Here is a 24,450-nt window from a genome sequence, read left to right as displayed (position 1 = left end):
CTCTTGTCTACGCAGCCCCGGTACCAAATGTAGAGACTCTTCGTGCTCGTATTGTGGACGGCTGTAATACAATACGCCATTCTCCAGGGCTGCATCAGCGCATCAGGCATTCCATGCGACAGAGGGTGGATCCATGTATCCTCGCTAACGGAGGACATTTTGAACATTTCCTGTAACAAAGTGTTTGAAGTCACGCTGGTACGTTCTGTTGCTGTGTGTTTCCATTCCATGATTAATGTGATTTGAAGAGAAGTAATAAAATGAGCTCTAACATGGAAAGTAAGCGTTTCCAGACACATGTGCACATAACATATTTTCTTTCTTTGTGTGTGAGGAATGTTTCCTGAAAGTTTGGCCGTACCTTTTTGTAACACCCTGTATATGCAAGATTTCCACAAACCAGTGGTCTTTTTGCATCTGTAACAACTACCTTAGTTTATCCAGTACATCCTACTTTCCTTTCAGAATTAACTTTTGATCAAATGTGTCAATATCAGTTACAAATTCTTCTGGAATATAACAATCTTTAGTGTCTTGGCTGCCGGTAGATTTACAATGTGTAATACCGAGAGCTTCAGCCATTCCTAACTGTACACCTACATTATTAACTGTTCATCTAAAAGTTTAACCACCCAACACACATGATGTAATCTTCACACATTTTCTGTTAATGAATTGATGGCACCTGTTGTGTATCTCTCTAATAAACAGAAAAACATTTACATGGTCCCTGTAATCTGCATGGTAAGTTTGATTGTACAGAATATTCTTTGGAGTTCAAAGTATAGTTAGAATTATGCAATTCCAAACATTAGTTTCCAACAGTGATTTGGATTCTTCATACAGTCCGAGTATCAATGTGGAGGAAAGGCCGCAGATACTCGGGCTGCGTATGTTGGCTGCAGCTTGCTTCCAAGTGAAGCATCGCCACAGCTCTAAGCATGCCACATGGTACCATCACTGACACAAGAGTGACTGTAGATACCGCAGCCACACACTTGCCAGTCAGTCTTACTAGGTCATTCAAACCTTAGATATATGTCACTGATTAGCTGAGTGTTCAACCTTGCCTGTAATGTGTGTCTGATTTGGACTGCTCTCTGGATTGTTTGTCTACATTGTTTTTAGCTAGCCATTCATTTCAAGAATACCGTATTTACTCGAATCTAAGCCGCACTCGAATCTAAGCCGCACCTGGAAAGAAAAAAACACCCGAATCTAAGCCGCACGTGAAATTTGAGACTCGAAATTCAAGGGGAGAGAAAAGTTTTAGGCCGCACCTCCAATTCGAAACAAAGTTGGTCCATTGTAATATGAAACACAATTTAGGTCGAATGAATGACGATACAGCTACAGTAGTTTGGTTCGAGTCATAAGCTTAGCAGTTAAGCTTTACCAGGTAGCCATTGCTATGCGTCAGGCGCTCCGTCCGTATTTATACGGGTACCCTTCCTTTATCACGTACTTCGTCTGGTTTGAATCGATTGCTTATTTTGCTTTGATCTGATAAATGCCGTTTTCTTTGTTATAGGTGTTTACGTCACTCTAAGCTGAAAATGCATTACTGTACTGTGTCATGCACTGTTAATCGCATTCTGATAGTGCCTGTTTACGGCCTGTCGCCGCTCGCGGCAGGGCTTGCTTTTGTGTGCGCTACCGCCGCTTTTAAAAAAAAAGAGGAGAGAGGATCGTCTCATTAGCGAAACAATGGCAAGAGACTACTATTTGTTGTTACTTACACTGCTGCTTTCTTTGATAATGATCAACAAGAACCAAATAATACACTGTGTATGATAGAACATGTTCTGAACGAGAGTTAGGCGAAAATTTTTCTCCGTTTGAAAATCTTTGCGGCCGCTTCTTTAGTACATCAAATTCTGCACAGAAATTAGAGTCATCTTAAATTTAAAAATCTAGTCTGTTGCCGTGCTTCATTTCTGACTGTATCACTATTAGGCATAAGAATAATACGAATATAAACATGACACGATATGTATATTCTTCAGCGTTTGCTGTTGTCTCACTCTAGTTTCATAGTTAATTAGGCAGACAGCATTTAAATGAGATAGCAGCAAACACAAAAGAATACATGGCAAAATGTGTATATTCATATTATTCGTATGGTGAAGAGAATACTGCATGTGATTCACATTTCATCAGGTTCCTATTAGCAACTATCTCTTCTCACAGGTAGGAAAAAATTCAGAACGTAGAGTTGGCCATATTGACAAACATCCCAAACAGTCTTGCCAGTCGGATTTTCGTAGTACATTGAAATTCTGCTACATTCGAATATAAACAATACGGAATTTGTATTTACTTCGTTGGATAATGTATGAAAATGCAGTGGTCGAAACTTGGGGCGGAGAAAAAAAAGCTCGTCTTCCACCTTTTTTTTTAAATTTATTTACTGACGCAGAGGTTTTGGCGCCAGTATTTATCTTTGTGCCTACAAAGCATGCCTGTGTAGCGCTACATATATTCAACAGCAGAAGTTAGTTGCGGCGGCACCCTCCAACATTTTTCAGAACTTCCACTTGCTTTGCACTCGATTCTAAGCCGCAGGCGGTTTTTTGGATTACAAAAACCAGAAAAAAAGTGCGGCTTAGATTCGAGTAAATACGGTACCACTGTCATCAACCTCAGGAATTGCCTGTTCGTTCCACAGAACTCTGCATTACCACCAGAATGAATTATCGTGTATTCTAACTACACAGAGTAGGATAGAATACTGATGACTAGGACTTCCTTATTGTGCAACTATTTCAGTGAAGCATGGATCCTGAGTTTCTAAAGTTGTGGCAGGAGTAGTTGCAGCTGGAACAGCAACAACTGCAGCAAAACCAAGAAAAACAGAGAGAATTCTAGCAGCAGCAACAGCAACAATGTGAATATCAGTGGGAATTCCAATAGCAACAACAGATATTGCTGTTACAATTAGCACAAAACCAACAACAGTCTGCTGCTGTGGCTTCATCACCTCCCCCTCAGCCATTCACGTGCTTCAATGAGGCACATGAGCTTTGGGAAGTCTATCTATGTTATTTTGATCTTCACTGCAAGGCAAGTCAAATAAATGATCCAGAATGTCGGAATGCACTCCTGCTGTCTTCTAGTTGTAAACTACATGAAGTGATGCAAAAACTACACCTCCTCTTGGAACCCAGTAGCTTGAGCTTTTCTGCTGTTTGTGGTTTTCTGACCTACTATTGTGGCCACCAAACCCATGTATTTGCATCTACGCTCAAATTCGTGTCTTATTAGCCTTTCTTTCTATAAATTATTTGACTATCTGGGCTATGATTTGGTACTAATGGGAATTATGTGCATAGAAATTGAGACTCCTTACATACAGCATATATTTGACATTTTTTCTTCAGAAATATGCATCTAATTAGATATTGAGGGTTTATTAGTGACAAAGTAGCATCTAAATATAGTATGAGTGACATACACATTGGGCTTGGAAATGTCATGAACGTCATTTAGATGTTAAACAATGGAAAATCCAGGATGGAACAACAACACAAAATAGGGTAGATTGCTGCTCACCAAATAGAAGTGCTGAGTGGCAGACAGACACATTAAATTAATACTGGTAGATATTAATCAGCAGACTAAGTCCTTTATATCAATGAAAGTAATCACTTTTTGAAAATATAGTGTAATTCAATAGATCAAAAATCTACTTGCCAAATGGCAGCAGAACTCACACATATAAAGGTTAAGGAAATTTGCAAGCATTTAGAGACAGAGGTTCCTCCTTATGGCAGGAGGCTGAAGTGGAAGAAAAAGGACTGGCAAGTTTTAGGAAATGGCGAGAGTTTTCAAAAAATGTCACCCAGAGCTCTGCGTCAGGGTAGACTTACCATATGTGATGAGAAGGAGAAAAACTACATCCTTTGTTAGATGCTGACAAAAGAACACATTCACAGACATACATGTGTAACTCACACTGGCATGGTCACTGTCTTCTCCAAGCACTAAGACCACACTTGGACCTTAGCACCCAGGGATGGCAGTGGCAGTGGCAGTGGCAGAGAGTGTGTGTGTGTGTGTGTGTGTGTGTGTGTGTGTGTGTTTTTGCCTACATTTAGCAAAGGAGTTAGTGTGATAGCTGATAAAATCTAGCAGTCTTCTTTCAATGTGCCTGCCTGCCACTCAGTTCCTTCTCTATGTAATGAACAGCAAATCTATCTTATCATTAAAAAGACAGAACTTTGCTAGCTTTCAGATAAATCCTTTTTCAAGCTGTAGAACATGCACACACGCACGCGCACACACACACACACACACACACACACACACACACACACACACACACACACACACACACACGTCTGGCTGCATTGTGCGGGATGAATCAGTGTACCAGAACTGGAGTTCTGCAGCTCGACTGGGGTGAGAGGCTGTGTTGGGTGGAGCGGGTAAGTGGATAAGGGGAGACAGGATGTGGGGATCAGGAGGGAGGGTTCAGAAAGGGTGTCTGATGGCTGAGAACAAGGCAGCAGGTGCACAGGATATGAATTCAGGAGGGAGAGATGGCAGGTTCACACGATAGGAATACAAATCGAGCACTGGCACAAGTGTGAGAGATTATGAGCAGCACTCGATGATGATGATGATGATGATGATGATGATGATGATGTGAAAGCACAGTCAGGAAAGGGTGACAGAACAGATGACTGGGAGACTGCAGGAGAGAGAGGGTGTGCGTGCAGGATGAGTGGCGGTAGGGTCCTGGTGCAGAATGTAGGTGGATGTGGTGCAAGAGGTTAGTAGAGACTGAGCCCAGGGGGATCATAGGAATGAAGACTGTATTTCAAGGGCAGTTCCCATCTATGTAATTCAGAGAAGCTGACATTGGGGGCAAGAATCCAAATGGCATGGGCTGTGAAGCAGCCACTGAATTTGAGCATCTTGTGCTCAGCAGTGTGTTCTGCCACTGGGTTGTCAACGATGCTCTTGGCCACAGTTTTGTGGTTGCCATAGATCTGAGTAGACAGCTGGCTGACTGTCACACCAACATAAAACTCTGTGCAGAAATTGGAGCAGAGCTGGTATATGTGTTCATTACTTTCATAGGTGTCCATGCCCACTGATGGGACAGGATAAGCCCGAGACAGGACTGGTGTAGGATGTGCTGGCTGGGTGTCAGACATGTTTTGCACCTGGGTCTTCCACAGGTATATGACTCATGTGGTAAGGGGTTGGGAGAAGACATCAAGTAAGGATGGTCTAGGATTTGTATAGATTTGGTGGGCTATAGATTTCCACTTTGGGAGGGCTGTGAATGTTTTTGTTCCTCATTTACAAGCATGATGATAAATAGTCAAAGCCCTGGTGAAGGATATTATTCAGTGGTTCCAGTCCAGTATGACACTGAGTTATGAGGGGAGGTGCTCTTTTGCAACTGGATCTCAGGTTGGTCTGAGGATTATAAGTGTGTGAGGATACGGCACAGGAAAATGCAGACTAGGTTTGGGGGATAGCGCCTGTCTGTGAAAGCCTTAGTTAGACCTTCAGAACACTGGGTAGGGATTCTCATCACTGCAGATGAACGAAGCATGAGTGGCTTGCCTATATGGGAGTGGTTTTTGACGTAAATTGGGTGAAGCTACCAAAATCCCTAGTGCAGGGTTGGCTCAGGTGACTGACAGCATAGGAGAGTTACATAGGAATTTTACAAAGGAGGATCAGGTAGTGATAGTGGGTGGAGCAAGGAACTGTCTTGATAGTGAGGGGGAATATGATGTAGATGGTGACCTGGCAAAAGGTAGATATTCAAACTGGTGGCACTAATGTGCATTTCGTGCAGCTGTTTCAGCGTCATGATTGGCTTCATCTTAATGTGGCTGTTAGGCATATTAACATGGGGCTGGAGAGGGTGCTGATGGCAGAGGGCATGGGTCACATTTCAGTGGTGCCAGCTGGGTCTATCAGTAGATCAGATTTCAATAGGCATGGCCAGCACATCAATAAGTATGGGTGGTGATATCACTCATGGAAAAATTCCTGCTTAAAGGAAGTCCCTCTAACTAAGGGCTCACTTCCAGAGGACGTCATGGTTCCAAGTACAGAAGGAATTAGAATATTTCATCAAAATATAAGAGGTATTAGAGATAAAGTTAGTGAACTGATTATAGATGTTGACTCTGAAATTATTGGTATATCGGAGCACCATTTAAATAATTTGACAATTCAGAAGCTTCCTTTACCAGGATACAGATTAGCTGGCTGTTTTTCAAGGAGTTCCTTGCAGTGTGGGGTAGTGGCTAAGAACGTAAAAAACAGTATTCCATTTGAGTCCATAGTCGTATCACGGCACCGCACTGGACAGATATCTGAATGGTTTGCTGGAGCAGTTGAATTTAGTGAAACTATACTTCTAATTGTTGTTGTTTATAGGTCCCTTAAATCTGACTTCAGAGCATTTCTGCTCAAGCTAGAAAGGGTTCTTGATTCACTTTGTAGGAAGTACCAGAAATTAGTTATACTGGTCACTTCAATATAAATTTTGTATATGATAGTACAAAAAAAAAAAAAAAAAAAAAAAAAAAAAAAAGGACATTGGTAGATCTCCTAAATTCATATGATCTGATGCAGACTGTGTCTTTTCCAGCTAGGGCACAGAAGAACAGTAGCACAGCCACAGACAATATTTTTATTCATTCTTCATTACTAGAGGGTTGGGTTGGGTTGTTTGGGTGAAGAGACCAAACAGCGAGGTCATCAGTCTCATCAGATTAGGGATGGAAGTCGGCTGCCCTTTCAAAGGAACCATCCCGGCATTTGCCTGAAGCAATTTAGGGAAATCACGGAAAACCTGAATCAGGATGGCCAGATGCGGGATTGAACCGTCATCCTCCCGAATGCGAGTCCAGTGTGCTAACGACTGCTCCACCTCACTCGGAGGGCATTCTTTTAGTAAAAGGATGAATGGTCTTTCAGACCATGATGCACAAATTTTAACACTAAAAGGCTTTTGTACTCAAACGAATGTCACAAATAATTACAAACTATGTAGGAAAGTTAATCCAACAGCCATAGAGAGTTTTTTAAACCTTGTCAAGGAACAAGAGCGGCAGGATGTTTATAGTGCCAACAACATAGATGATAAATATAATGCTTTCCTTAACACATTTCTCATGCTCTTTGAGAGGTGCTTTCCATTAGAACATTATAAACTGGGTACTAGCAGTAATAGGCAGCCCCGGTGGCTGACTAGTGGGATAAGGAAATCATTAAAACCAAATGGTCAGTTGTGAATGAAGTGTCTGGCCAGCAGCACAAGGTTGACAATATAGAAAAATATTTCTGTTACTGATAAATCAGATATATGTACAGCATTTAACAATCATTTTATGAACATTTCTAGTGAATTAAATAAAAATTTAGTTTCTACAGGGAGTCATATAACTTTCTTGGCAAATGCCTTTCCGAGATTGACGTCTGAAATACTCTGTGATACAGACAAGGGGGAGATTGAGTCAGTTATTGAATCACTGAAGACTAAGGATTCTCATGGATATGGTGGAGTGCCTAGCAGAATATTAAAGTACTGTTCTGCACACGTTAGCCCTGTACTTAGCCACATTTGTAATTGTTTCTTTAGGAATGGTCAGTTTCCTGAACGATTAAAGTACTCAGTAGTAAAGCCGCTTTATAAAAAGGGAAGGATAATGTAGACAATTTTAGACCAATTTCTATGCCATCATGTATATAGTATGTGAAAAAACAAAGGTAAACAGAATGTATCTCAAAAATAACAACCAAAACTTTTATTGAATCTGATACTTTAGCATTACCTGAAGTCCAACAATATGTCCTCGAAGATGACGGAAACGGTGTGAGAGAACACGAGACCGTATGAGAGCTTGCAGTCTCATATAACCAACTCTCATTCTCTGGTAACGCCTGCGTTGTGCATAGCCTTTCCAGTGTTTCTGAATCATTACGGCAGCTGCCTTCATCCTCAGGAATCTATCAAAAATGCACAAAAGCATTACTACGGCATATCAGAACCCTTCAGCAGGTTTAACAACAAATAATAGTTCCCTTACCGTCTTCTGTAAACCCAGCCACGAATTGACCTTTGCAGAATAAGGATCTTCCGTGTTAAAACGCGATCTCTCTCCTGCTCTAGGAATAAATCATGTGCATCTTTGAGGAACACCTTAGTATGGCCCAGCTGATAATCAGATCTCCCTAATACAGTCTGACATATTTTAGCTGTGGCTATGCGGCAATCAGTCTGCAAAAGAAACCAGAAAAAAATATCAGATTTGACAGACAGGTTTCAGACATTCTAAAACAAATTTCTGAACTAGATAATAGCTACCCAGAGTATTAAAACTACGTCACAGAAATTAACATTATTTCCCAGTTTCTTAAAATAATGCATTTTTTGCTTATTAATACAGAACCCAAAATATTAATTTTAAATGATCAGCAACAAATTAGGCTGTTTTTTTTTAAAAAAAAGTTTGGAGTATAGCAGTTTTTTAAAATCGTTTTATGATTAACCTGCTGAAATTAACAAAACTTCTGTTTGAAAAATATAACTGCCATTACAAAATTTTAATATCTGCAGCCACACAAGCACTTATGGAAAGAATTGCCATTTAATATCTTCAGATTTTGTTGCAGAAATAATACATAAAACTTATCACAAGTGTGTTCTGTCTTAGATAAAATGGCAATATCATTCCACTGCACATAATGTAAGTAAAATTTGTGTTGTTTGGGGAGTTGATTCCTGTCTGAGTTGATATTTTTGGATCAATGTACACCAAAATTATTCTTCGCACGGTACCACACCATTTTAACAAGCCCAGTCTATGTTACAAAGTATCACTTATGAATAAATCATTATTTATGCAGTATCATTTGAAAACACAATGTTTTTGGATATTAATGACTATGTGAACAGAGCTTACTATATAAAACACTGCATATATTTTAATATTAAAGGCAAAATGAAACTCTCAAGAGATAGCACATCCTGCTGGAAATGTTTCTTTTCTCCACGCTGCACACTAAAATGTCTTAATATACTGTAACAGAAATGCAGCCACAGCAAAAGACAGCATCACAGTCTCCAGCACGAGAAGTTAACAAGCATAAGCAACACCCTTCAATCTCCGACAATAAGACTGAAAACAAACAGTTACCTACAACCTACACCAGACACACTCCACAGATTTTAGTGGTGGGGAGCAAAAATACTTACAACTGCTGGAAGTGTTTCATGTCTCAAATTCAGAAAGAATGCAGATAATTTCTATGAGATAAAAGGACTAAGTACTATGTGACGAAATCAAGCCTAATGAATATCAGGAACCCTTCAATACTAGTGGGTGTTGATCATTTCATTCATAAACTCAATAACTTTTATAAATTGATTTTTATTTATGTGATTATACTTCGTGAGCTACTACTGCTTTCATTCGACATGTAGAGAATAATTCTGAAGTTAATTAACAAATAATGTAACTACGTAAATTTTATAAGCTTTTGTGAAGCTATTTGAAATGTTTTCACTAAATTTTGTAATACTTTTGTAAAATAATATAAATGATTAGATGCTTTGCCTACAACTGAAATCCCTCTGACCTCTCTCACTTGGGGGGGGGGGGGGGGGGGGGAAGAGTTGCAAAAATGAGTGTTTTAGAAACAAGATGCTAGAGTTACAAGTCGCATTAAGAAATTTTTGAAGTACTTCGTATTTAGTTTTGCTGGAACACAGGTGCTAGGATCAATAATTAAAATATAAATAACTAGCTTAGCGCTGCAAATGTTTATGTTGTTCACAAATTGCATCACCTTCTAAGCTTTTCACACTAATCAAGGCCATATAAGCATGGTCTTACTCAAATGTACTTCTGACCAAAAGCTGTTCTGGTAGCTGAAGTCCAAAGTTTTTATTAATCGTGTCTTTTGCGTTCTTGTGGAGATATTTCCCAGCAAGTTTCATTTCCTAACAAATATTTCTTTATTGAGAAACAAAATACCAATCATCATAATGAAATTTGGCTTTAAATTTTTTAATGTAACGAAATATTCTCTTAAAAATTTTCATCCTGTATTGCATTCCCTTTGCAGCTGAATTTCCAATAACACTGAAACATGTATTTCTGAGAAGTCAAGTACCACTTGTCATACATGTAGACTTAAGAATCCTTTAATAGTTCTTTATTAATTATTTATTTTCAAAAATAATTTCATTCACTACTTTAACCCCTTGGTGGCTGAATTTCCAAAAATGCTGGAACACATACTTTTAATTTTCTGACTGAGAAACCAAATACCAGTTTTCGTAGTTATAGCTCCAAAATGCCCTTAATAGCGACATAATTTCAAAAAGCCTATTTCACCGTCTTAGGAGTGCAATTTCAGATAATTCCTTCTTAAACAATGTCTACAGTATGAGGGGCAGTCAAAAAGTTTCTAGCCTGAGATAGTTACTGTGATGTCTTGCATAAACAACGTGACCTACTGTTATGGTGACCCTTTGTGTGTATGCAAGTCAAATTTCACGGCTACAGCTTTGTTAGTTTTGATGGTAGGACGCATTGCATACTGTGGTGTAAGCAAAATGGTAAATATTGAGAGAATCAAGAACTGTGCTGTGATTGAATATCTTCATTTGAAGGGAATAACACCCAAGGAAATTGCAGAAGACTTGCAGAATACACTTAAGGCCAGTGCTCCATCTTATGCAACAGTGAAAAACTGGGTGCCTAACTTTAAATGTGCAAGAACGAATGGGGAAGATGCACCAAGGAGTCGAAGGCCTGTTACTGTTGCCACAGATGAAATAGTGACTGCAATTCATGATACAATTTTGCAGGATCATCAAACAATGTTGCAGCACATTGAAACCACATTTGGAATCTCCATGGGTGTGCTCATGATATTGTTGTGGATATTTTGCAAATGCAGAAAGTTTTATCTCGGTGTATCCCAAAAGACTTGAATGCAAACAGAGACAGGAGCGTATGCAGTGTTGTGAAGGAATCGTCCACCAAATTGAAACGGATAAAGCTGGCTTTCTTGCAAGGTATGTGACAGTGGATGAAACGTGGGTTCACCATTTTGATCCTGAGACAAAACAACAGTCACAACAATGGAAACATCCTTCTTTCCTTACCCCAAAAAAATTCCGAGTGCAGCCGGTATGGTGACAGCATCGGCCATCTGGGATGCAGAAGGAGTAATTATGGTGGATTACTTACAAAAGGGCATAACTATCAATGCATCATACTACTGCACCCTCCTGCACCATGTGGGAGAAGAGATAAAGAAAAGAAGGCGTGGAAATTTGGCATGTGGAGTTCTTTTGCATCAGGACAATGCACTGGTGCACAAAGCCCTCGCAACATTGGAAGCTCTGCATGACTGCGGGTTTGAATTGTTACGTCATCTACCAGATTCTCCAGAATTGGCTCCATCAGCCTTTTTTCTTTTCCCAAATCTAAGAAAAGATCTCAAAGGGCGATGATTTGACAATGACAATGCAATGATTGTTCCTGTGAAAGCTTGGTTGGAACTGAAATTGATGACCTTTTATTTGAGTGGTTTGCAGAAGTTACCTGAGTGTGTCCGCAAGTGTATTAGTGTACACGGTTGTTCCACTGAAAAATAAATTGGTATTATGAAATTTCTGTCATTCTTTATTTGTTAGGCTAGAAACTTTTCGATCCCCCTGGTATAAAATCCACACCCGCTCTAAACGTCAAGTTTCTATCCTTAGCAGTTTGGGCTGGGCGATGATGAGTCAGTGAATCAGTCTGATGCTATTCCTCCCCTTAGGGACTGAATTTCCAAAAACAGTGAAACACATATTTATACATCTCTAACAGTGAAGCCAGACACCAATTTTAAAACATTTAGCTTTAAAAATGCTTTCACAATGAAATCAAACATTTAGGTGTTTCACTGTTTTGGTTTTGTCTTTTATGCCCTATGTTATCCACTGTTTGTTGCCTCCTTTTGATAGTTTAATTTTTGTCAGTTTCTTAGAGAAACATGTTTTGAAGAGGCACACGAATATAACTGAGAAAACAATGAATGACTTTTCAGTTGTTAATTCCAAGTATACCTGTTTCTATGTTTCTTTTGATAGTAGATGGAAGAATTGTTCTTTGTATTCGGTGTTATAATGTCTATTGTCTAACATTATTACATGATTATTCAAAATGCTGTTTAACATCAAAATGACACATGTTTATAACTTTAAGGTGATAGGAAGACATTACATTAAAATATCTTTATATAAAAGGCAATGTTCTGACAGACTGACTGACTGACTCATCATCACCCAGCCCACTCCGCAAAGGATATAAACTTGAAATTTGGAGAAGCTGTGGCTCTTATACAGTAGGTGTCATATAAGAAGGGATTTTTTGAAATTCGAACCTTGGGGGGGGGGGGGGGGGGTGATATAAGGGAAGATGAGTATTTTTGAAAAATGGCACTAGTAAGACAATTTTGAAGGTAGAATTATGAAAACTGGTATTTGACTTCTCGGTCAGAAATAAGGAAATACGTGTTTCAGCATATTTGGAAATTTAACCCTAGGGGTGCGAAACAGTGGGTGAAAGCTTGTTTTGAAAGTACATCATTGTTTAAGAACGACTAAAGTACTTTAATGCTACATCTATGAACATTGGTATTTGACTTCTCAGTTACAAATTTAAAAAAAAAAAAAAGGCATGTTTCAGTGTTTTGGGAAACTGAACTCATAAGGAAGTGAAATAGGGATGAGATTTTTTATGAAAATGTAATAAAAACATTTTTACAGCTAAATCTATGAAAATTTAAATTTGGCTTCTCAGTTAGAAATAAAAAAATACATGTTTCACTATTTTTGATAAGAGGAGTGAAAGTGTTCATGGAAATATTTCATTGTGCAATCATTTTTGAAGCTAAATCTGTGGAAATTTGTACATGGCTTCTCTGTTAGAAATAAAACATATGCATGTAACTGATTTTAAAAATTCAACTCCTAAGGGAGTGAAATGTTTATTGAAAATATTTCATTGTGGAAGAATAATATTATGGGAATGAAAGTTGCTACTCACCATATAGTGGAGATGCTGAGACGCAGATAGGCACAACAAAAGCTCACAATTATAGCTTTTGGCCATTAATGCCTTCGTCAAATTAAATTAATGACTATAGTTGTTCCATCACTTCAATTTTTACACTATCATTTTTCATCCATTGCTATTACTTTTTCACTCTCAACATTAATCAGTGATGCTTACCTTATGAGATGGTGGGACACCAGGTATAAGAAACCTATATCGCTCCACAAACTCCATGAAGCTGTGTCGTATTGGGTAACCAGCTCTTCGAATACGGATTGTCTCCATCATACCTGAGTATCTTAGTTGTCGACAGCAAAGCCCTCTGTCAAACATCTAATATTATAAGGCACCATTAATATATGATAATCTGGAAGTCAGGGCATTAACTCAATAAAGGAAAAAATAATAATAAATAATCTTACCATTGGTTTCTTATACTCGTTTGGTTTTATACATCGAATGAAAAATGGCTGACAGCTGCTTAAAGTCTTCATTAGACAGTCCAATGACTTTTTAAACTGAGTAGATAGCGTAGGTGCCCTTTTTCGTGTTTCAGATCCCATCCCAATATCTTCAGCAAACAATAGCTGCAGGAACTTATTTGTAGATATGTGAATCAGTTGAAGGAGATCTGCGCTAAATGTGTCTCGGTTTTTTTCAAGGAAACCTGAATAATTAGAAATAAATTTAATACATTCTTGTATTAGAGAAAGTCTGACACAATAATAATCTTTTAAATAATAATGTGATTAAAAGTTAATACATATGGAAAGCCTCAATGAATTGTTGTAGGCACTATGTTAAACAATCTATTAAGACTTGTTATTTTTATTTGCTTATAATTACCTCTTGTATCGTAGAAGACTACGCCAGCAAAGTGATTTAAGCCAAATGATGTATTAATATCTGATTTTGGTTTCAGGTAATTCCTGTGGTTACCATGAGTTTTATGAAGCTTAGCCAACATTGTTTGGTCTGTTCCCTACAACAAAGAGGTAAAACATAGAATCCAATGCTTCAGATATATTTAGGATTACTATAGCAGACATCCACGATCACTTTTCAAAGGAGTTTGTGATACCTTAGGAAACTTTGATTCTTCATCAATAAGAGCCATGATATTCAACTGCTTAACAGCAATGAGATCCAGGGCATCTTGATTGTCTACAAATTCTATGTGTTGCCAATTTATGCCTTCTAAATTGTATTCTTCCTGCTCCAACTTGAAAATATGTTGAACAAAAAACTGTTGAAGGTTTTCATTTGCGTAGTTTATACAAAACTGTTCAAAGCTGTAAAGAAACGAAACATAACATTTTTTAAAAAAAGTTTCCTATTTCTAGATCACAATTAAGCAGTGCTAATACCATTTAAATGGCAGAAAATGTAAGTCTAAAATGGCTCCTTCCCCAATCCAGTAGCACACTATAAAAGACAAAGATGAAATTTTGGGATTTGGTCTGTACTTTGCAATGCGCTGCTTTGTAAACTGGAGCCTATATTATTACATCAACAAAACTATAGGAAGCTTTGGACATTGAATTGTATGATTTTGATATCATCTTTTTCAACTGGCTGCAGTGGTACAGCCATAATTAAAGGCAATGTGATATGGCATATTACTTGTAATGTACTACACATATCTGACACTCAAATAGCCAGTGCAGGTCTGATTAAAACTGTACCACGGTAATCCTGCACTCCTGGCAGAACTGCCGCAAAGAATAGCACAGTTAATCAGTGCCTGGGCTAAGTTTTCTTTACTATGGAGGCTTTTGTTCTTATGGAAAGTTCTGTTCTTATTGGGGCTTTTATTATTTCTTTCTTTCAAACCATCAAGTGACCCGTTTCCCCAAGTGATTCTTAAAATAAACATTACAGCAAAATTTAGTATATATTCTGGAGGTGAATGAGAAAGGGAGAAAATTCACATCAAATAATCTTGCAACATAACAGTAATTAATGGGATAAGAAATTGCAAGATAGCTGTATGGGGGAATAAACAGGTGCTAAAGTAACTAGTTGCTTCATCTGTCAGCTACACTGAATATCCAGAAAAGAAGTGCCTCAATCAAGTAAAAGACTGAATATCAAGAGAAGTAATAAGTGCAGCAGTGAAAATAGTACTGACAAGCAGAACATTAAATGTCATTAAAGCAGAATAAGAAAAATGCAATATTTTGTTGTTGTTGTGAACCCTTGAACATACACACACTATGCACAAAATGTAAATCAAGAAAACACATTACAATTATACCATGAAATGCTTAGAGAACCTGAGCAAGAAATGTGACGTGAAATAAAAGGAAATAATGAGATACTACATACATGCAAATGGGGCAATACAATGAAAGCAGGCATGAAGATTATTTCACAACAGATATTAAATTAGACATAGAACTGAATGACAGAGTAAATGGCCACACTGATGAATTATAGACAAAATGAAAATGGCAATACCTATTTGTGTTGAAATTTTCAAAACCAAATATGTCAAGCACTCCAATAGCACTTCTTGCAGAACCTTTTGGTCTATAAATTGCATTATTTATTTTGTTTACAATAAAAACAAACAAACGTCCATATATCCCCTTCACAAAAGCATCCCTCACATCAACTGACTGATCTCTTGATAGTGATGACACCTGTAAAAAAAACCCATATCTCTTACAACTAAATCTCTCAACAGGGCAGTAACATATTTGTCATCAACACTGACGACTGACACTATGAGACTAAAGGACATGATAACTGCAACAAACATATTTTACTCAATGTCATAAAACTTTATAATTAAACATCTTCAGCAATCAGTATTGAAAGATGAAACTATAACTACACATCTTTAGAAATCAGTACTGAAAGAGACAATTAATGCCAACAGTATGTCATCAGTTTACATCAGGATGCATGCAAGCAGTACTATCAAACTTCTAGGGATAAAGTAAAATTTATTCATTTGAGAATACGTAACTAATATGCCAACATCTTTTTCTTCCAGATTTATAAAAAATAAAATAAATGTCTCTACCTCATTATATGGGGCGTTCAAAAAGAAACAAGCTGGAGGCATACTTGCAGAAACCAGTACCATTATGTTAGAAGTATTAACCATAGCTATTGAGACACTTGTCCCACTGTGACACAAGGTGGTGAATGACTGTCTCATAAAACTCCCTGGACTGCAGTGTTAACCAATTCCACATGTACAGCTGGATGTTGTCGTCTGAGGTAAATTGCTTGCCCCTCAGAGCCTTTTTAAGGGGACCAAAAATAGCGTAATCACAGGGAGAGAGGTCCGGACTGTATGGAGGGTGGCTGAGAACCTCCCATTTGAATTTCTACAGGAGTGCTCTGACTGTGTTGGCCGTATGAGGCTTTAAATTGTTGTGGAGCGGAATGACCCCACAGGTGAGATTGCCTGGTCATTTTGATTTGATCGCTTGGCGAATGTGGTCGAGGTTTGTGAGTAACGCAGCCCGGACCTCTCTCTCAGTGATTATGCAATTTTTGAGGGGCAAACGATTCACCTATGATGACGACATCCAGCTGTACATGCTGAACTGGTTAATATTGCAGCCCCGGGAATTTTATGAGACAACCATTCACCACCTTGTGTCACTGTGGGACAAGTGTCTCAACAGCCAGGGTGAATACTTTTAACATACAGATACTGGTTTCTGTAATTATGCCTCTGGCTCGTTTCTTTTTGAACACCCCTTAATAGTTTAAATGATTACAATTTTTTTGCTAACACTTCCAATCATTTTTATTAATAAATTCCTGTCAGTAGCGGATATCCCTGGTAAACATGCTACATAACCAATCTAGTTCAATTAGTGCAGAGATTATAGGTAGCATTCTCAAAAATATAGTTTTACTCTTACTTACAACTGTCTCTCCACTTGCAAATATTGTTTTCCGAGTAAGTGCATCAATGAGAGGCTGTTTGGGAACTCCAAGTAAACCTGCAACTCTCTGAACACTACTGAGATCTGGGATTTCAGTTGCGTCTAAGTTATCTGGAAAATGAGAATTAAAGAAACATGAATGTCATGATTTGTTAAAGCAAAGTTAATTGCATTAACAACACAACTTCCTGCAGATCATACAGAAAGAATGAATTTTAACAACTACGTGGAACAACAGTATCAACATTTTAAATAAACTATTCATCATTTTAAGCCAACTGAAATACAAAGACACTATTTTCAAATTTAAGTAACTACTCCACTCAAATATATTCTCATAAGTTTAATAAGAAATATATATTAGGGTACATATTCCTATTCAGAGACTAATAGGTTAGAAAGTGGTTTGAACTAACAGATGGTGACTGAGAAACCTGCCTCACAAGCACAACATGTGGAAGTATGGTGGGCAAAATATTTCAGGGGGTGAGGTTTCTGCACTGTAAGACTATGAAAAGAAGAGGAAAAGGAAAGAGAGGGAGTGGGAAGGGGGAGGGGAGAGGAGGAGGAGGAGGAGGAGGAGGAGGAGGAGGAGGAGGAAGAGGAGCAGGAGGAGGAAGAAGAGGATGAAAAAGGGCAATTTGGGAAGTTGCAAAAGGTGCTGCTGAAACACATTAAGAAGTGCATAACTCACAATTGAAAGAGATGTACAACAGTAATTAAAACTAAACAATGGGAACTCCAGATAATAATAACAATGCAAGAAAAGACAGATTGGTACTTACCATAAAGAAGACACATTAAGTTGAAGAGAGGCATGGGTATAAGTCACCTATACAAAGCTTTCGGCCACAGCCTTCGTCAGCAAAAAAGAAACACACACCGTTCACACACACAAGCAAGCAACCCTCGTGGGCACATGCCACCAACTCTGACAGCTCAGGCCAGAATGGCTGAAAGCTGTGTCTCTTAATTACGCTCGTCTGCAACATTGTTAGTAATTAAAACTAAATACCCAACTGTGATTTAAAATATAAAGAGCAGAGGAATATGTCAAATGTGTTGAATGGGTGTTAAAAACAGAGGAAAATGCCGAAATAGAAGAAAGCAATGTGTAGTTGAGCAACGTCAGACAAGGAGAAGTTCAGTGCAAATAGTACAAACAATGATTTGCACAACCTAAGTTGAGGAAGAATTATATATATAAAAAAGTAATATTTTATAAGGTGGAGGAAGAGTTTCAACACAGAGTTCACAGGTTCACATTCTATTGTCACTATCTGGCCCCCTCCAATTGATGTTTTTGATCTGCCTTGTGCGTCCTGTAAATTGTATGGCACATAAAACAATCATGGTTTTGGGTGTTTCATTACCAAAATGGAAAATAAGTATGCACATCAATACCTATGACAGCTGCTTTGTACTTGATATTTCCAATATGTAGTAATGCTGCTAGAAGCTTCAGTATTTCCCAGATTTCTTGATCAGTGAAAAGAAGCACTTTCATAGCAGATCGAATATCTGCAAATTCAGCTGCATCATCCCTTCCTTCACATGTAATGCTTCCACCCTGAAATAGTGTTTATTATGACATTAAGCAGAAAAAAAAACATTGATAAAAAAATTTTCTGAGACCAAGTCTGGGCTACTATTTTTATGGCAGACATTAAGTAGTTTACACTTTCATATGATTGTCTCCCAATCTCTCACACCTAAAAATACTGTAGAACCACAATCATAGATGAACAGCTACAAGCTTTTGCACCAGTAGATAAATGAAACAGTAGTAACGATGATAAATCATGTGTCTGATGTTTGTTATTAACTCGACTATTATTGCTCTGACATTAGTAATTTAGAATGTACAAGCTAAAAAAAACATTAAAATTAATTAAGTAATTTATACAGTAATAAGTTTAATGCACTGCAGAGAAGAACATGAGCTAACTATACACTGGTCTTGATTGAGTGTTTGTAAGTAAGCCATAGTGCAACATGTTAATGATGAACAGCCACTGGACTATAGATCCATGCTGTCAGTAATTCTTGTTTGTGACTTCTGGCTGAGATACCATGGATCTTTTTAAATATGTATGCTATGATTCAACTTGTCTCCGAAATATACTGACACAATTTGAAATACTATTCTAATATGAAACTGTAAGTTCTTGAAGTTGTTTCCTCAACAGATGTTCGTATCACATACAGTGTGGTGAAAAAAGCTATTTAAAGATATAACAGCAGTCTCTAATAGAAATTCTCATAATTTCTGATCACACTGATACAAAGCTACAAAAAATGGTTACAGCCATCAATAATGTGAAATGGATTTGCTAATGAAGCAAAGCAACATGACAATGTCAATTTCATGTTACAAAATGTATAGGAACACTAGCATAATTACAAGCAGTAAATTTGTAAATGAAAACTTACTTACACCTGTCAAATACTTATACTGAGAAGCATCTCCGAGTTCCAGCTTCTGTTTCTCCTCTTTTGACATCCCAGCTAATATACAATAAAATATGTGGTAATTACGTTCATCAGTATTTTGAGACACTATCCTTGATTTTTCAAGCAAGTACTGTTCAATTTTAGCTCCTTCAATTACACCTTGTTTGTTAAAATGAATATCGATGTATTTTCCAAATCTTGATGAATTATCATTCCTGATTGTTTTGGCATTACCAAACGCTGTAAATGAAACAGAAACATAATAACTGTGTTGTTTACCACACAGTCACAAATGTTTAATCCACAACTGGTAATATTCCTTAAGCATATACCACTATACCTTCAAGAATTGGGTTTGCTTCAAGTATCTGCTGCTCAATCCACGAATGTTTTCCGCTTATTGCAGCTAAGTACTGAAGAATCAGTTTTGTACTCTCAGTCTTTCCAGCACCACTTTCCCCACTGATGGTAAAGAAATACAGATTTATTGATATCTCTTTGAATTATTTAAATTATTTATCACATTATGATCAATCAAAATTGTTCACTCAAATCTAAAATTTTTGTTCTAAATGAAAAATGACTTGCAATGAACCATCAAATACCAAGTGATGCTGATGAAATTGTATTAGGAAATGAGACACTTAAAGTAGTAGATGTATTTTGTCATTTGGGGAGCAGAATAACTGAGAAGGGTTGCAGCAGAGGGGTATAAAATGTAGACTGGCAACAGAAAAAAGTCATTTCTGAAAAAGAAAAATTTCTTAATATTGAGTAAAAATTTAAATGCAAGAAAGTCTTTTCATAAAGGTATTTGTTTGGAGTGTAGACTTGTACACAAGTAAAATACAGACACTAAACAGTTCAGCTGAGAAGATAACAAGCTTTTGAAATTTGGTGCTGTACAAGAATGGTAAAGCTCATGTGGGTGGATCTGTTAACTAAAGAAAGTGGTACTGAATCAAACTGAGAAGAAGAGAAATTTATGGCACAGTTTAACTGAATGATATGTCACATCTTGAGGCACCGAGGAATTGTCAATTTGGTAAGAGTGTGTGTGTGTGTGTGTGTGTGTGTGTGTGTTGGTTGGTTTGTGGGATTGAAGGGACCAGACTGCTAGGGCCATCGGTCCCTCGTGTGTGTGTGTGTGTGTGTGTGTGTGTGTGTGTGAGAGAGAGAGAGAGAGAGAGAGAGAGAGAGAGAGAGAGAGAGCTGCTCATAAAATCAGTCTTCAGAGTGAAGACCAAACCAACAATGTGGTCCATCAATGTAGTTATGTAATATCACAATAATTTTCAGAATATGGATGTAGATGTGGAAATATTTTACTAACTCTAATCAGTACTGTAATCTCACATTACATATCATAAAAAAGAACAGGCATGTGGGACTCCTGTGAAAACATGCAGCTGTACACTTCTTAACTTTTGAAGAGATTACTACAGCTGCTCACACCATCAATCATGGTAATTATCTGACATTTCCTTATTTAAAACAATGTTTCATACTGCTGTGTTATGAATGTGTATCTGAATGTTTAACCAGTACTGGGATTTCTGTTCCTTGTGTTTTTAGTGTGTGCATTATATCTCATGAGTAACTATTTGACAAATGACAGTGAGAATACAAGTAGTATTGCAGTAAGTAAACTGTGGTAGCCCACTGATTGTGGTGGTGGTTAGTGTTTAACGTCCCGTCGACAACGAGGTCATTAGAGACGGAGCGCAAGCTCGGGTTAGGGGAGGATTTGGAAGGAAATCGGCCGTGCCCTTTCAAAGGAACCATCCCGGCATTTGCCTGAAACGATTTAGGGAAATCACGGAAAACCTAAATCAGGGTGGCTGGAGACGGGATTGAACCGTCGTCCTCCCGAATGCGAGTCCAGTGTGCTAACCACTGCGGCACCTCGCTCGGTAACCCACTGAATCACCACCTAGACATCGGGCGCTGGCCAATGTCTCCAACAGCGGCCACTAGGAAGAGGCACGGCAACTGAGTGACAGTGCACAACGATTGCGCAGGCACATTCGGCGCCAGTATCTATGCAGGTGATTGCCACCTGGCGGTCACCCTCATTCAGCTCTGGCTCCGCTTGCAATTCACTTCATTTCTGTACTGTTTGTAATGTAACACTCACTGTTATACCTTGAGTTGGAAATGGAAATCAAGTCCCATGCTTCTTGACACAGCATAGGGAAATGGTGTGGGAGACATGCACCGCCATACTAGGCAAGATGCTAATGGAGGTGGTTTGCCGTTGCCTTCCTCTGACCATAATGGAGATGAAAGATGATGTGAAGACAACACAACAACACCCATTCATCTCGAGGCAGGTGAAAATCCCTGTCCCCACCGTCAATCGAACCTGGGCCCCGTGCTTGGGAAGCGAGAATGCTACCGCAAGACCACGAGTGGCGGAAACACCTTGTATTAGTGATCAGAAAATACACTTGTTCTAGGAGTGCGAGTACATTTTTATGTTGTGAGTTACAACATAATTGGTGATGATCAGTGGGCAGTTTTTCATGTTACATTTGAAACCATGTACCACCTTCCCACAGCTACTTTACTGGGAGAATTGGTGGAAGTCACGCTCCAGCTATTCCTGCAACATCAATTAGAGCAACAGAAACATCAGGAAGCCTTTGTTGTCTGTGTTACTCATTTGGCAATTGGCTGTGACTCTGCCACCATTTCCACCTTAACAATGAAATGACAGAATAGTGGCAGGCATACGACACGTACCTCTGACAGCATTTTTCTGTGTTCCAGGTAACGCATCCAGCTGTGGTCAGATCTATTTTCCTATTGTGGATATCACCTAGCATGTACCAATTGTTGAGCAAACTGGTCTTTCTCAGTCATTGTATCCCATGTGGAGTTTTATCAGCATCATAAAAAAACCTACCAATCCTACCATGTGTGGATGGCTGAATTGTACCTCCCGTACACAAGGAATCATATGCCAAAGTGACAATTCGGGATGCAATTATTCCAAGGGGGGGGGAGCAGATAAGGCACTACTTCAGGAAGCTCCACATTTTAAAATTAGTCCAATCCTTCAAAGTTTCCTGGGCCATGCTCCAGTTATATTTTGAGGGGGTGAAGTGGCGGCTGTCACTTCAGACCTGGGACAAATCTTACCAAGCCAAATTTGGCTAGCGAAGAAGAGAACATCCCCCCCCCCCCCCCCCAGCTCAGTCTCATAAACAAGGAAAGCAATCTGGGTCCTCAAACCAATATTTGTTTCCATTGTGGCCAAAATGTTTTTGAAACCATGTCCCAGATGACTGCACCAATGGATGGGCACAATGATAGAAGGAAGGACATCTCACATCAGACTGTCACGCTCGGGATAGACTACATGTGTCTCATCAGCACTGACTGGACATTAACATGATTTGTCAGAATCTTCAAATCTAGGTGAGTCCCCTCAGAAACTGTCCATCACACTCACTTTGTCCAACAAACAAGTTCCGCTACAGTTTGATACTGGGGCCTTTCCAACCCTGTTAAGTTTTCAAACCCATCTCCAGCTGGGGGTGCCTCACCTGAAATCCATAGCTTGCTGCTTGATGGCAAATGACAAGCAAAGCATTCCACTTACAGCACATCTCACCCACCTGGTCTCAGAATAAATACAATTTCAAAAATTGGATGACCTCGATAAAAAGTGCCCTGAGACCTTCTCTGTGGTCTTGAAAAAAGTGAGGAAATTTGTGGCGCATATCACCTTAAAGAAGTCAGCATGTCCCCATTTCTTCCACACATAACCTGCACCCCTCATATTCAGCAATGCCATCAAAAATGAACTAAACAGCCTCAGATGTCACTGAATCCATGTATGCTAGTGAGTGGTTGACACCATTAGTTGTCATAAAAAAAGTTATCAGGAAAATTGTGTCTGTGTGGAAATTTTAAAGTTGCAGTTAACACGAAGTCGGAGATCAACACATATCCCATTCCAGTCTCTTTGCACTTGTGAGAGGGGAGCATTCTGACAAAATCAATCTCTCTGAAGCTTGCTACCTCTGGAAGAAGAATCACAAAGTCCTCAAAGTCAACACATTACATGGATTATATAGGTTCAAATGCTTAGTTTTTGGGGTGGCCAGTGCCCCTGCCATTTTTCAAATATTCCTTGAAAAATTGCTGCAGGATGTACTGGGATGCATAAATTACCTTGATAACACTGTGGTAAAAGAGTCCACAATCACAGAACACTTAGCAAACTTGCAGTGGCTGTTTCACATCCTTGAGCCCACAGGCTTCAACTGCAACTTTGAGAAATCAATTTTTTTCAACCACCAGTGGAATGCCCATGGCACGTAATCTCCTCTGATGGTATTTAACACACACAGAAGCTGGTCGAAGTCATCACTGCAGTTCCTCATCCCGGAAATCTAAAGGAGCTCCCGTCTTTCTTGGGTAAATCACACATTACAGCACATTCATTACAGGTATGGCAGCAATTGTGCATCTGCTAAACAATCCCTTTTGTCCAGTCAGAGGCATGAGAGCAGGTTTTCAAAATGTTGAAGCAGGCCCACATATCAGCTCCATGTCTTGCCACTTTTCAACTGGGCAAACAGTTGGTAGTGGTGTCAGATGCCTCTGACCTGGGCCTGGGGGCTGTCCTTGCTCAGAGACATGGACAGATCAGAACATCTGATCACTTTTATGTCAGAGACACTCCATGCTGTGGAAAACAGGTATTCACAAACTGAAAAGGATGCCTTTGTGGTTATCTTCACAATGAAAAAATTCCTTGTTTTCCAGAACAGAACAAAGTTTCCAGTCACTACGGATCATAAACCATTATTCTCCCTCTTTGGTCTAGCAGTGAAGCTACCTGAGAGGACTGCCCACCGCCTCCAGTACTGATTGCTTTTCTCAGCAGGTACCATTATGAAATTCTCTTCCACAATAGCACACAACAGGCAAATGCAGATGCCCTTCCCCATCTCCCAATGGGGTATGAGCCACAGTTC

General features: G+C 38.8%; 1 protein-coding gene across 1 annotated transcript in view; it reads right to left on the bottom strand.

The window, feature by feature from the left end:
* Nucleotides 1–24,450, bottom strand: part of LOC126237168 (myosin-VIIa) — a 532,624-nt gene that overhangs the window by 59,083 nt on the left and 449,091 nt on the right. Inside the window, exons 7-17 of the mRNA XM_049947025.1 lie at nt 19,800–19,921; nt 19,443–19,699; nt 18,410–18,575; nt 16,986–17,116; nt 15,555–15,739; nt 14,176–14,386; nt 13,941–14,076; nt 13,517–13,761; nt 13,272–13,427; nt 8,064–8,254; nt 7,809–7,983 (exon numbers count right to left, since the gene is read on the bottom strand). Of these exons, the coding sequence (XP_049802982.1) occupies nt 7,809–7,983; nt 8,064–8,254; nt 13,272–13,427; nt 13,517–13,761; nt 13,941–14,076; nt 14,176–14,386; nt 15,555–15,739; nt 16,986–17,116; nt 18,410–18,575; nt 19,443–19,699; nt 19,800–19,921 (1,975 nt within the window). The remainder of the gene's footprint in view (nt 1–7,808; nt 7,984–8,063; nt 8,255–13,271; nt 13,428–13,516; nt 13,762–13,940; nt 14,077–14,175; nt 14,387–15,554; nt 15,740–16,985; nt 17,117–18,409; nt 18,576–19,442; nt 19,700–19,799; nt 19,922–24,450) is intronic.

Source organism: Schistocerca nitens, chromosome 2 (genome assembly GCF_023898315.1).
Source record: "Schistocerca nitens isolate TAMUIC-IGC-003100 chromosome 2, iqSchNite1.1, whole genome shotgun sequence".
Classification (NCBI taxonomy): domain Eukaryota; kingdom Metazoa; phylum Arthropoda; class Insecta; order Orthoptera; family Acrididae; genus Schistocerca; species Schistocerca nitens.
This window is presented reverse-complemented; position numbering and strand designations above follow the sequence as displayed.